General features: G+C 48.1%; 1 protein-coding gene across 14 annotated transcripts in view; it reads right to left on the minus strand.

The window, feature by feature from the left end:
* Positions 1–11,141: 11,141 nt before the first annotated feature.
* Positions 11,142–13,236, minus strand: part of EXD1 (exonuclease 3'-5' domain containing 1) — an 83,215-nt gene continuing 81,120 nt past the window's right edge. For 10 of the 14 annotated variants that reach the window (XM_075927130.1, XM_075927128.1, XM_075927137.1 and 7 more), the window contains one exon: positions 11,143–13,094. In XM_075927130.1, the coding sequence (XP_075783245.1) occupies positions 12,321–13,094 (774 nt within the window). In that variant the 3' untranslated portion in view covers positions 11,143–12,320. Of the gene's footprint in view, positions 13,095–13,236 lie in introns of all 14 variants that reach the window. The other 4 variants (XM_075927132.1, XM_075927133.1, XM_075927135.1 and 1 more) reach the window with 3 other exon arrangements.

Raw genomic sequence — 13,236 nt, forward strand, 5'->3', positions numbered from 1 at the left:
GACCCCTTTTAAGGTAGGGGTCAAGGTTGCCGGCGTTTGCCACAGGGCGTTGGTAATCTTTGATTCCGTTTTGTTAAGCAGTAAGGCCAATCGCGCAGGCGCATCTTCCGTGAGGATGTCCACCATTGGATCCGTGTCCTCGATGACAGTTTCCACCGGAACCGCCAAGTTGGCAGCCATGCGGCGGAGGAGGTCTTGGTGCGTGCAGGCATCCATTGACGGCAGACTCGGTGCAGGGTCTGCTAGTGCCTCGTCCGGGGACGATGACGACAACTTCTGAAGTGGCACAGGAACAGTTGTCGCCAGCTGCGGAGCCATCTAAGCAGTTTGCGCTCCCAATGGGTCCACCTCCGGTGCCGGCGGTTGCGGTGCCGCTGGATCGGGTTGAGGTGCCCGGAGGGGGGAGGGAGGGGCTCGGGACAGGCACGCCCACAGTCGGGAATGGTGCCCTGACGTCCCCGACCCCAGAGAAGGAGGCAGCTGATCTTGCCACTGATGGTAGGCCCAGGGGGTCCAGAAAGGCCACTGTGGGTGCGGAGGCCACGTTTGTTGAGTGTGGTCCCTCCTATGTCTGGACCTGGATCTATGGGTCGAGGATGCCCTCAAGGAGCCTGAACGGACGGAGGAAGCATCCGAGTCCGAGGAATAATCGGACTCCGGCCAGGGTGGAGCCGATGAAGAAAGCGGGGAAAACCTTGCCATTGACTTGGGCTTACCCGCATGAGTACGTTGTGGCCGCACTATCTGTGGGGCCGGGGGACCCATGCCCTATGTTGGAAGGCCCACTGACGGTTGCGGCACCGGGGTGCCCAGGCCCGGTGCCGGCTGAGTCGCCAGCAGCTGCGGCACCGGGGTGTCCAGGCCCAGTGCCGGCTGAGTCGCCAGCAGCTGTGGCACCGAGGTGCTCAGGCTCGGTGCCGGTTGAGACGCTGCCCAAGGCTGTAGCACCGGGGTGCTCAGGCCCGGTGCCGGTTGAGTTGCGGCCGGCGGTTGCGGCACCAGGGTACCCAGGCCCAGTACCTGGTGAGACCACTGCGTCGATGCCGGCGCAGATGAAGGCACGGAGACGGATGCCGGCTCCTGGGTGACCTCCACGGAGGATAGAAAGGTCTGAGTGGATGCCACATGGCTACTCAGATACGGTACTGGCACCGCCAGGCGGGGAGCTGGCAAGGAGCTCAACTGTATCTCAGGTCGCGCATGGCTGGAAACTCCCCGAGAGTGACGGCTCGGCGACGAGAAGGGTGCCGAAGTAGCGATCGGTACTGACCCCCCCATGGGGTGGTCCCGACACATAAGCCACTTTAGCATGCCGACCTGGGCCATGCTGGGGCGAAGCCGTAGCCAGCCGAGCCTCCGACGATGGTGACCTCGACCCTTCCGAGTCAACCGAGGATGGAGGGGAGGTCGTGAGGCTAATAAGGTCCTGCGCCGCCTGGAACGTATCCGGCGTAGATGGGCAGTGTAGAGGTAGGTGACCAGGACTACCTAGGCCTCCTCAGCGCCGACGGTGTGGAGGGGACGATACGCGCACCGGAGAGCCCACAGTGCGGTGCCCAACCGACGTTGTCTTCTTCGAAGGGGACCTTCCCCAGGATTTCTTCACTCTCTTAGTCAGAGGAGAGTGCGATCAGTGCCGAGAAGTCGACGCCGACACGCGGTGCCGGTGAGGGGCGTCCCGCGTGGAAGCCGGTGCGCTGCGCACCACAGGCTGTTCCGGTGGCACCGGCTGAAGCGCTGTCTCCATGAGGAGAAGTTTCAGGCGGGAAACCCTTTCTTTTCTGGTACGGGGCTTAAAGGACTTGCAGATTTTACAGGCAATAGCCAGATGAGCCTCACCCAAGCACTTAAGACAGCTGTCGTGTGGGTTGCCCCTGGGCATAAACTTCCCGCAGTCAGCGCACGTCTTGAAGCCTTGCGGCCCTGGCATTCCTTACCCCCAAGGGGGAAGGAACAAAGCAAAGAACCTAACTATCTAACTGTGAGAACTATTTACAAACGAATGTGAAAAAACGGGAACCATTAACTAACTAAGTAGGCTGGGAGATATGGAGACGCTCCAACAACCATCACTGCGGTAAGAAGGAACTGAGGTGGGGCAGCACCGGCAGGGGTACTTATGCCCCGCCATGGCGGCGCCACTCCAGAGGGCGCCCTGCCGGCGCTACGGGTACCGCTAAGGAAAACGCTCTGGAAGACACGGTGCACGCGGTGCGCACAGCTACTTCGAATGGACATGAGCAATCACTCGAAGAAGAATATATAATTACAGTAAAAAAACATATCTGTGCCAGGTGGAATGACTTCTTCCTGTTTTATCACCAGTGTCAGTTCAGAGGGTTCCCACCAAGTTGAGAAGCAAATCAGGCTCCAGGCCCACTCAGTTCTTGGCCTCGCTGATTGAAGCAGCCAGTATGCGTGCTAATGTGGGTGTTTTGCAATGTAGACATTAGGCTATGGAGAGTTGGACTGAGACCAGTCACTCATCGTGTATAAGCTATCAAGGCCCATCAAATAGTTTAATTCACAACTAACAGAACTGGATATGAACTCTAGATTTTCTATCCTGTTACTAATCCCTTGAGTCACCAAGTTTCCTAGAAATGTATTGTCATAGATTTTGAAATAACTAGGCACTTGTAGGAAAGTTAACCAGTTAATGGATAAGCATGAGGCTTACCAGTATGCTTACTAATGAAGCAGTTCTTGCTAGTTAACTTCAGCAGTAACCAATCACAGCAGGCTAGGGCTGCCTCAGCCACAGTGGAGCCAGGCAACAGGACCCCACAGTCAGGGTGGAGCTAGGATAAAACAGCACAGCACTAGTTATTTAACCAGTTAACAATTTTAACATTCCTAAGCCACTCTATATACAGGTGTTAGTAGAAACAATGTTTTAGTAATTTCTTATTTTTAAGCCATGTGGCAGGCAGCTGCCACAGCTGAAGCCAGCTGTCTACCATGGCTCCCTGAGCCCCCCAGTGTCAGTCCTAATCCCTAGAGCCCCATACCTCTCCACTACCTCCCAGCACCAGCCACTGCCAGCACCCCTCCACTACCTCCCAAGTCCCCAGCCCCCCACCCCTTAATGTCAGCCCCCAGTACCCAATATTAGCTCCACCACCAGTGCCAGCAACCCACCCAGAGACCCCAGTACCATCCTCCCACCCCATTACTAGCCTTGCCTCCAGAGTCCCCAGTGCCTACTCTGCCCTCCTCACCTACTCCTGTGCTGCCTTCCAGCCACCAGCTGAGTGCTGCTGCCAGAGTCGCAGCTGCTCTAAGGCTCCTGTCGTGGGCTCTATGCAGCCCTCCCACCACACAATGAACTGCTCTTCCATGTCCAGGATGAGACCCCACTCCTGGCCAGCACTGGTTGGCTGGGAAGCACTAGAGGGTGTAGTTCAGCCTCAGCTACCAGCAATTTGCAGCCCAGCACCAGTTCAGGGACTGGCGGTTGGGAACTGCTGCAGTAGAGAACAGCACACTACCATCAATGTGAAAGTTGGTCTCGCCAAACTCAGTGAAATGATGTTTTGGGGTGATTTTTAAAGTTTTCAGCTTCTTCCCATAATTTTAATTCAGGCTGAAGGGAAATTTGAGATAGATTAAAATGCAAACTCCTATACAGCATTGAGTAAACATTAAACACCAGAAGCAGTTTATTGGACTGTGTTTAGCGATGTGTGTTTAAAGCACATTCAAAAATCAACCACAATGGGGGAAGGTTGTGTGCACTGACACCAGTACTTTCAGTAAAATTCAGTTAATAGCTAATATTTTTTCACAAAATGTAAAAACTGAAGATTCTCTATGAAAATGCAAATTCTTCCTTTTTCTGTGGCAAACTGATTTCTAGGATCCTGGGACATAATACACTGCAGCTAAGCTCCTTTGTGACTTACTCAGAAGCAAGGATGATCCCTACACCATCACTAGCATACATTTTAGTGTCTTTGCAGAAGAAAGCAGACCAGCCATACTACTACCTTTTTATAGGCCTACTTGCAACTAATCACATTTCCAGTATATTACCTGAACTCCTTCTCCATCCATTCTATGCCCTTCTTCAGTCTTTCCTTACTTTATGCCAGAATGGAAGCTTGGGTCTCACAACCTTGGCCACTCAATTGCTTCTGGAGTAGGGTTGCCAGATGGTTTCAACTAAAATGCTGGACACACTTAACATTACATCACAATCTACATTACATCTTATTTAGAAAATACTGGACATTTATATTTTCACATTTGTATTTTCTCAATTTGTAAGGGTGCAGTATAGACATACCCTAAGGCTACATCTAGACTGGCATGATTTTCCGCAAATGCTTTTAACGGAAAAGTTTTTCCGTTAAAAGCATTTGCGGAAAAGAGCATCTAGATTGGCACAGATGCTTTTCCGCAAAAGCACTTTTTGCGGAAAAGTGTCCGTGCCAATCTAAACGCGGTTTTGCGCAAGAAAGCCCTGATCGCCATTTTCGCGATTGGGGCTTTTTTGCGCAAAACAATACCGCATTGTCTACACTGGCCCTCTTGCGCAAAAGCATTTGCACAAGAGGGCTTTTGCCCGAATAGGAGCAGCATAGTATTTCCGCAAGAACACTGACAATCTTACATGAGATTGTCAGTGTTCTTGTGGAAATTCAAGTGGCCAGTGTAGACAGCTGGCAAGTTTTTCCGCAAAAGCAGCTGCTTTTGCGGAAAAGCTTACCAGTCTAGACGCAGCCTACATGAAGGGTACCATTTAGAGAAGGGAAGGGAGGCTGCAGTCCCCCTTTCTTTTCCTATCTCCTGCCTCCCCTCTAGCCAGGAGTGAAAGCAATACAGGCAACTTTGTTTACTCCTCTCCTCCCCTTCACATTCACTGGAGTGAAAGGAATGCAGGTTCATCAAGCACAACCCAATCAATGCAAACTGCTGTTTGGCTCTTCCCTGAAATCAAGGGTGGCTGGGTTAGAATCAGAACTCCTGAGATACTGGTTCCATCTTGCCAAGAACAGAACTGCAGCAACACATGGAAAACACAAGGTGAGCAGTCATCATCCTTGGCTTATTCTTCTCTACTCACCAGCCAGCCAAAAGCTACCTATGCTGCTCTTCTTTGCTCTTCCAACAGGAATGTAGAGGTGTATCTGGCAGATTCAACAGAGCTGGGAGCTTCTGCAGCACTTTTTTCAAATCCATTGAGACAAGCAGGTTTTTTGTTTAAGTGATTGTGGACTACTGATTCAGTAGAAATCCGGCAATTCTATTTTTACTGTTTTTTTCTGAGCCCAAAAAAGACCACAGTGTTACTCACTGCTTTAGCTCATATATGGATTGTTTATTTTTCAGTAATTTATTTACTTTTAGACATTCATGGAATAAATTAACTCCCTCATTCTAGTCTTCACAGTTTGAACCATAAGACATTTAAAAAACAATTGCATGGCTAAGCAGATTTTATTTCTCTCTGCTAAAGATAGTATACAAAGTATCAAACTTGTGTTAAACACCAAGATTTGAGATCAGAAATATCTTGCTGTTGATTGTTCTAAATTTACAAATAAACTTAAAATATGGCTTTAATTGGTATTTGTTATATTTTCCTTTATATAAGTATCAGGAACAGCGTTCCTGTCAGTTAATTTCTCAATTATCTCCTGCAAAAAAAAACCAAACGGGATTTGAGGTGCCTGAGTAGCCTCTGGAATGGAATCAGTTATAGCTGCCCCCCCTCCACCCGAAAATCTGAAATGGCAGCCCTCATCCACACACTGCAACAAGGGGAGGATTGCTCTGGGATTCCTCTGGACATCATTATTCATTGGCTTTTGCTCCTCTGTGCCCCATCCTCCAGCCGGTCACCTAACTGCAGTTAGGAGTTTATGGCTCTACACGGTTCCCCCACTGCAACAATGAAAGGCCTGTTTGAATAGCATGCCTCCTATTTTTCCCTTCAAACTTCTATCAAAAGAAGATGTGTTACTAGAAAGACCCACATTTGCAACAAAGGCAAGATCCCTGAAGTTTGGTTTTCTTTTTAATTTATTTATTATAGTGCAGTGTCAGTTTTGCCATCATAAATGTTGAGATGCCCTCTCTGTTTAAAGAGTGTCATGAAATTTACTGTGCCTCATGAGGGTGTGGAATAGAGTTAGTGGTCTAAATTTTGGGTCATTTGAGCAAATTATTCCTGAAATACAGACCTTTGAAAAGAACAACATTTCACAACATCGACCGTCTATCAATTTCCTTTCCCCTCCCCCTCTAAATACACACACGCGCGCGCGCGCGCTTCAAATCATGGCTCTGCTCCTCCCCCAACAGATATCAGTTTTGCAACATTTATCAGCTAGTGCATATTACCTGCTGCCCCTTTGGGAAATAATGTTGAAATATTGAATAGTTTGGCTTTCTAGAATAATACATGCCAAACACTCACTCACCAAAGCAACTGAAATGCATATGTGCAGCAAGATTATTAGCCAAGAGGGTTTCTAGCCCTTCATTTTCACATTGCATGTGTGGCTCTAAGACATGTTGTCAATGGAACCTGAGCTACACACATGAAATGTAAACATGAAGACAGCTTACAGGCCATCAGGAACACCATCCCCGAAAACACAGCACACCTAGTTACAGAACTCTGTGACTTTGTCCTCACCCACAACTACTTCTGTTTCAGAGACAATTTGTATCTTCAAGTCAGTGGCACAGCCATGGGCACCTGCATGACACCACAATATGCCAACATCTTTATGGCTGACCTTGAACAACATTTCCTCAGCTCCTGCCCCCAACACCCATACTTTACTTACATTACATAGATGACACGGAAGAGAGACTTGAAGAATTTCTCAAGGATTTCAACAACTTCCACCCCACTATCAACCTCAGCCTGGACTAATCTGCACAGGAAATCCACTTCCTGGACACTACAGTACAATTAAATAATGAACAAATTTCCCCCACCTTATACTGGAAACCCTCCAACTGCTACACTTACCTTCATGCCTCCAGCTTCCATTCCAGACACATTTCTCTATCTATTGTACACAGCCAAGCCCTAAGATACAACCAGATTTGCTCCAATCCCACAGACAGAGACAAACACCTACCGCAGGGGTGGCCAACCCGTTACAGATGAAGAGCCAAAATAGTGGTGGATACAGTGCAAAGAGCCAAAAAAAAAAAAAAAAGCCCCAGCCACCGCATTTGGTCGAACTATAGAAAAGGGGGGGGGGGGAGGGGAGGGCCCAGCTGTAGCCCTTTTAACAGCAGAGCAGGCATTGCCCTTTTAAGGTGACCATTTTGAAGTCTGCACTAGCATCCTGTGCAGACAGAAACACACTGCCCCTTTCAGAGCCGTGGGTGCGGGTGCCACAATTTTTTCTTTGAAGAGCTGCATGCGACTCGTGAGCCACGGGTTGGCCACCCCTGGCCGACAGGATTTATATAAAGCATTCCTAAAACTGAAATATCCACCTGGAGAATTCTGCCCACATATCTATACAAGTTAATTCATTACTAGAGCCAACCACATAAGCCACTAAATCAGAGGTTCATTCAATTGCTCATCCAGGAATGTAATCTATGCCATCAAATGCCAGCAATGCCCCACTGCAATATATATTGGACAAACTGGACAGTCACAACAGGAAAGAATTAATGGACATAAATCAGATTTCCATAAAAGAACATACAAAAACCTGTTGGGGAACAATTCAATCTACCTGGGCACTCATTAACAGATCTTCAAGTCGCTGTTTTGTTACAGACCAATTCCATAAGCCAAATTACACAGGGAAGGACTGGAACTACAACTCATTCCCAAGTTTGATACTCATGCTAATGGATTAAAAAAGATACCAGATGGCTGGGACATTATCTTAAATTAAATTATAAATTAATGGAGATTGCCTATCCCCTAGAACTGAAAGGGACTTTAAAGGTCATTGAGTCCAGCCCCCTGCCTTCACAGCAGGACCAAGTACCATCCCTGACAAACTTTTGCCCCAAATGGTCTCCACAAGGATTGAACTCACAACCCTGGGTTTAGCAGGCCAATGCTCAAACCACTGAGCTATCCCTCCCTCCAATCTACCAAACAATGAAGGTGCCAATGATTTTTTGTCTGTAAGCTTGGGATCTACTGGTAGATCTTGGAGCCCCTGACATGATCCTAACTGGCTTGGCCAAGAAGCTATCAAGTGCTGGCACTTCAGCTGCCCCTCCTCCCATTGCTGCACACCTCCTGCCCTTTGCCTTGGAGTTGCCCTCCCAGGAGCTTGCTGTGCAGAACAGGGAAGGGAGAAGAGGGAGCACTGATGTCAGAATGGAGGGGGGGGGGGGCACAGCAGCGCTTGGGATGGGGGGGGACAGAGTTTGCTGGTTGCTTTTGGTAGTGGTGCAGGGCCAGGGCAGGGATGAGCCTGCCTTAGCCCCACTGCCCCATCGCCACCTGAGGTGAGCAGTGTCCAGCTGGAGCCAGCTCTGAACCCCCACCCAAGTCATGAATCCCCTCCTGCACCCCAAGTCCCCCCTACCCCAGGCTTCACTTAGAGCCCCTCTCCTGTTCCAAATCCCTTAGCCCACGACAAGAGCCCGTGCCCTAACCCTCTGCCCCTGCCTGGAGAAAAGGAGGAACGATGGAGGAAGGCAGGACAGAGTGAGCAGGGGTGGGGCCTCAGGGAAGGGGCATAAAGGAGGCAGGGCAAGGGTATTTGGTTTGAGATACGTCCTGGATCGCCCTTAAGTGCTTGCAAAGGTTGGAGACTACTGGTATAGTATCTGTTGTTAGTACTCTTCTTTTCTATTGCCTACTAATGGTTCTTATCTGCCTCTTTTGACTATCCAGTCTTTAGGTGCTTATGACTATTTTTCCTGTTACATTCTAGCTCAGCTTTCCCCTTGATATTTTTATACCCACTACCTCTTCTTGTTTCCCCCCTTTCCCCTTTTTTCCCCTTCTTCTCCCCCTCCCTTCCCAATTTATTTTAGTTCTGGATCTCCAACACTCTGTTCATCTGAAGAAGTGGGCAGAGCCTACGAAAGCTCATGATACCATCTACATGTTTTGTTAGTCTTTAACTATTTGTTGTTTAAGTTTATTTCTGAATCCTACTGTTAGCAGAAATCTGAGAAAGTACTAATATGCCTGTGGTTCAATCTGCCAATATCAACAATTATTTTTCTCTATGGGAAATTTGGCAGTGCTAATTTGTACAGCTAATTTAGTTAGCATAGGCTCCATTTTCTGAAAGATATTAAGCTACATGTGGTCTGTGAAGTTAGGCCGAGCAATCACTCACAAGTGCCTACTTTTCCACCTCAGGGGGTATTACACCTTAGTTACAGCACTGATTCATCAGTGTCCCTTTGAGGAATCCAGCCTTACTTCCAGTCCCACAAGCGAGCAAGCAAAGGGCTTGAGGCCTGCCCCTTTGGAGGCAGTCTGAGACCATATCCCTCTCATTTCATATTAGCCTGGAGCTGGAGGATGTTCCACCTCCCCGCGTTAGGAGAAAACTGGGGAGGGGCTTATATCTGCAATCTGTAAAGCTCTAATTTCTCTCCCTGCATCCTGTGTGAATTGGTATTCAGGGGGTCTTTACCCTGGGGAAGTTAGTGTCTCTCTCTCCTAGGTTCTTGCCCCCAGAGAGCTAGTAACTGGAGAAGCCCTGCCCTACCTGGGTATGTCTACACTGAAACCTGAAGTGTACCTGTGGCATGAGTTGACATACCCAAGCCAGTTTTGATTTAGTAAGCTCAAATATCAATGGCAGCAGAGCCGTGGTAGCAGGGAGTAGGAGCATAAGCTATCAAGTCAGGTACAGATCCAAGGTCTCAGACAGGGCTGTAGAGCCTATGCTGGTGAAGCTTCACTGCTATTGTTATGCAATATATTATGTGCTTGAATAATTGTTATTTTAAAGGTACTAAGCTCAGCCTGCAGGGGACTATATGCACCTCTTTCCTTTCATCACAGACATAGGGCAAGGTTTATGCAGAGCATTCCAGAAACACCTCCCCTCACAAGCAGGACCCACCCCCCAGGATTGCCTCATCTCATACTCACAGTTCATCCCTCCATTACAGGCAGTCCCCGGGTTACGTACAAGACAGGGACTGTAGGTTTGTTCTTAAGTTGAATCTGTATGTAAGTCGGAACTGGCGTCCAGATTGAGCCACTGCTGAAACTGATCAGTTTCAACAGTGGCTGAATCTGGATGCCAGTTCTGACTTACATACAGATTCAACTTAAGAACCCCAGGCATCCCCAAGTCAGCTGCTGCTGAAACTGATCAGCAGCTGATTCCAGGAAGCCGGGGGCAGAGCAACTCTGCCTCAGGCTTCCTGTAGTCAGCCGCTGGTCAGTTTCAGCAGCGGCTAAATCAGGACGCCTGGGGCAGAGCAGCTGGGGTGCTGCTGGGTTGCTCCAGTAGCGCCGCTCCTCAGTGCTACTGGAGCAACCCAGCAGCACCCCAGCTGCTCTGCCCCAGGCGTCCTGGGCAGAAAAGCCTGGTCTGCTGGGGGGGGGGGGGGGGGGGGCAAGAGGGCACTAGCTGAGCTCCCCCCCCCCCCCCCAGCAGACCAGGAAGTCACAGAGCAAAGCCGCGGAGAACGTCTGCAGCGGGACAGCCCAGATGCGCCGCGGCTGTCCCGCTGCGGGTGTCCTCTGAGGCTTTGCTCCCCGTCTCCGTGGTCTGCTGGTCAGAGCAGGGAGACACGGAGCAAAGCCGCGGAGGACGCCCGCACCGGGACAGCCCAGGAGCGCTGCGGCTGTCCCGCTGCGGGTGGCCTCCGAGGCTTTGCTCCCCATCTCCCTGCTGTGACCAGCAGACCAGGGAGACGGGGAGCAGCTTTTCTCGCCCCGGAGGACGCAGGCGGCGGGACCGCGGCTCATCTGGGCGTCCCGCCACTCCCGTCCTCCGGGGTGAGAAAAGCCCCGTTCGTAACTGCGGATCCGACATAAGTCGGATCCGCGTAACTCGGGGACTGCCTGTATTCAATACAGCAACTTCTAATACAGTGAACATAGCTAGAGTATATAGTGATTATTCCCAATGCCAACTCCAGAGGTGAGAGTTAAGGTTAGGTGGGTGTTCACGTTAATTCTGTAATATCTGGTTTTCAGAGTCTGTGTTAGTTTAAAAACTTTAAAAAAAGAGATGCTTTTTTTCAAGCAACTTTTATTTTTCTGTTTAAACTATGACAATAGAACCTGTTTTTATTTCTTAAATACAGAACACTGTAAATGTTTTAGAGAACTTGTAGAACCTGGTCACTCCTTAGCCCCAAAATGTACTGGTATTGGGAGCATGTTCCCGTGATCCACCTCTGAAACACCTTCCGCCCAACAATGGGTGGAGGGAGAGGGGGGAGAAAAAATAAGCCAGTCCCAAAAGAAAGTCCTATTTGGAAACTGCTAGTTTAGTATTGCTTGTAAAAAAAAATGGAATTTGTTTTCCCTGGCAATACTACTTCAAAAATGCATATATAATCTCACAGGCTGACAAATGGTCATCAATGGCTCAACAATGTGTGTCCCAATCAACACAAATAATCAAATATATGTGTACATTCAAAAGCACAAACCCTGGATTCTATGTGATAGTAAAATACCCTCACATTTCATTAGTGTAACTGCAGTGTAAGAAGGAAAGAACCACAAGAGTGTAATCTCCTTGGGACAGAGCATCACACCTCCTCTGTTACATACACTGTTAGTGCTCAATGAAAGTTTACTGGATACAGCTAGCCATAAAATTTGACAACACATCCTCCCCATTTTTCCCTACCACCACCAACAGAATGAAATGATTTACTCTTCCAAAACATCAGGAGCACTGACAACGCAATACTTAAATATATGTCTTTACCAAATCATGGACAATCTTTAATAATCCCATTCTCTGCAGCTCAGTTACTTAGACGTAGGCAGTTTGTGAAAATGATGGTACTATCTCAGTGTTGTCACACTTAGGCCAAGTTTACACTAGAAACTTTTGCAGATATATTATCATTTAGAGGAGTGATTTTTTTAGACCAGCAAAAGACCTAGGAAAGATGCAGTTACATTGCCACAAGAGTGATTTTCCTGGTATGGCTTATTTCATTCAGGGACTGGATATAACCTATACCTGCAAGATATATATACACAATAGGGACCTGTCTAGAACTGGGTAAGAGTTCTGTAGAACTATTTCAACAAGTGGGGAACAAAGGAATGGAAATACTTTTCTCCAATACCTATAAATTCTTAAAGACACTTGCAGTGACAGGATAGTGGAGACAATTACTTTTCCTTTTTTTGAAAGGGTAAACGAAAATAACTGCTATTTTCTTGCAGGGCTTGGTGCTGGCATTCGACAGCTGAAACCTGAAGGGAAGGCAAAGTGAACCGCTGAACTCCCTTCCTTTTCTGGCCTTACTGAGAAATGTGAAAAGTAGTTCTCTCTCATCTTCAGTGGGTGCTGCTGCAAACCAACAGATTCTAGGACCGAGCAATGAGGCAGTACAGAAGGGGATGGCTGTCGTGGCACCTGAAATGAATCTAGATGTAAATTGCTCATTTTTGGAAGAGAGGAGGCAGATGCAATGGTGCTTTGCTTTGCAGAAAATAAGTCTTCATCCTTGTTTCCAGTCAACAACAGACTTATCCTTTCTTGTAAAGATTGAGCAGCCTGTGTGTGAGGTCTCTGCATTGGAGAGACTTCCTTCCTCATTTTTTGATTGTGCTCCGATACAGAATTCCAGCTGTCCAAGTCTCTAGCTTCTGCCTCCATTTCCAAGGATGGAGTTTTACAGACAATTCTAGACTTTTTTCCCCAGTGATCTACCTCTTGCTTTTGCTCATCATAATTTTGATGAAGTGGATCCTGGGGATGGAAGGATGTCTTGTGTAATGCAGCTCCATTAGAAGAAAGCCAAATACCATTCTCTCCTTGTTTTTCTCCCACTTCTGCTGCCTTCCTTCTTGTGGATTCCACTGGTGGTCTGATCAGAAGACCCTCCTCATTTACCTTGTACATTTGTACTGCTTTCTCTCTTCGCCATTTTTGGAAATCTCCCATCTGACGCAGCTCCTCTGGCAGCTCCATACAAGAAGTCTGATTTAAAAGAAAAAACAGGCAGAACATGAGAGATCCCTGTTCACAGGTACAGGTCACAGCCCAACAGAATAATTACTTGTTTATTATAGTACCTTCCAAATTTAAAGTAATTCCTATCTTCAGGAGAAACTAAGCACAA

Source organism: Pelodiscus sinensis, chromosome 4, assembly GCF_049634645.1.
Source record: "Pelodiscus sinensis isolate JC-2024 chromosome 4, ASM4963464v1, whole genome shotgun sequence".
Classification (NCBI taxonomy): Eukaryota; Metazoa; Chordata; order Testudines; family Trionychidae; genus Pelodiscus; species Pelodiscus sinensis.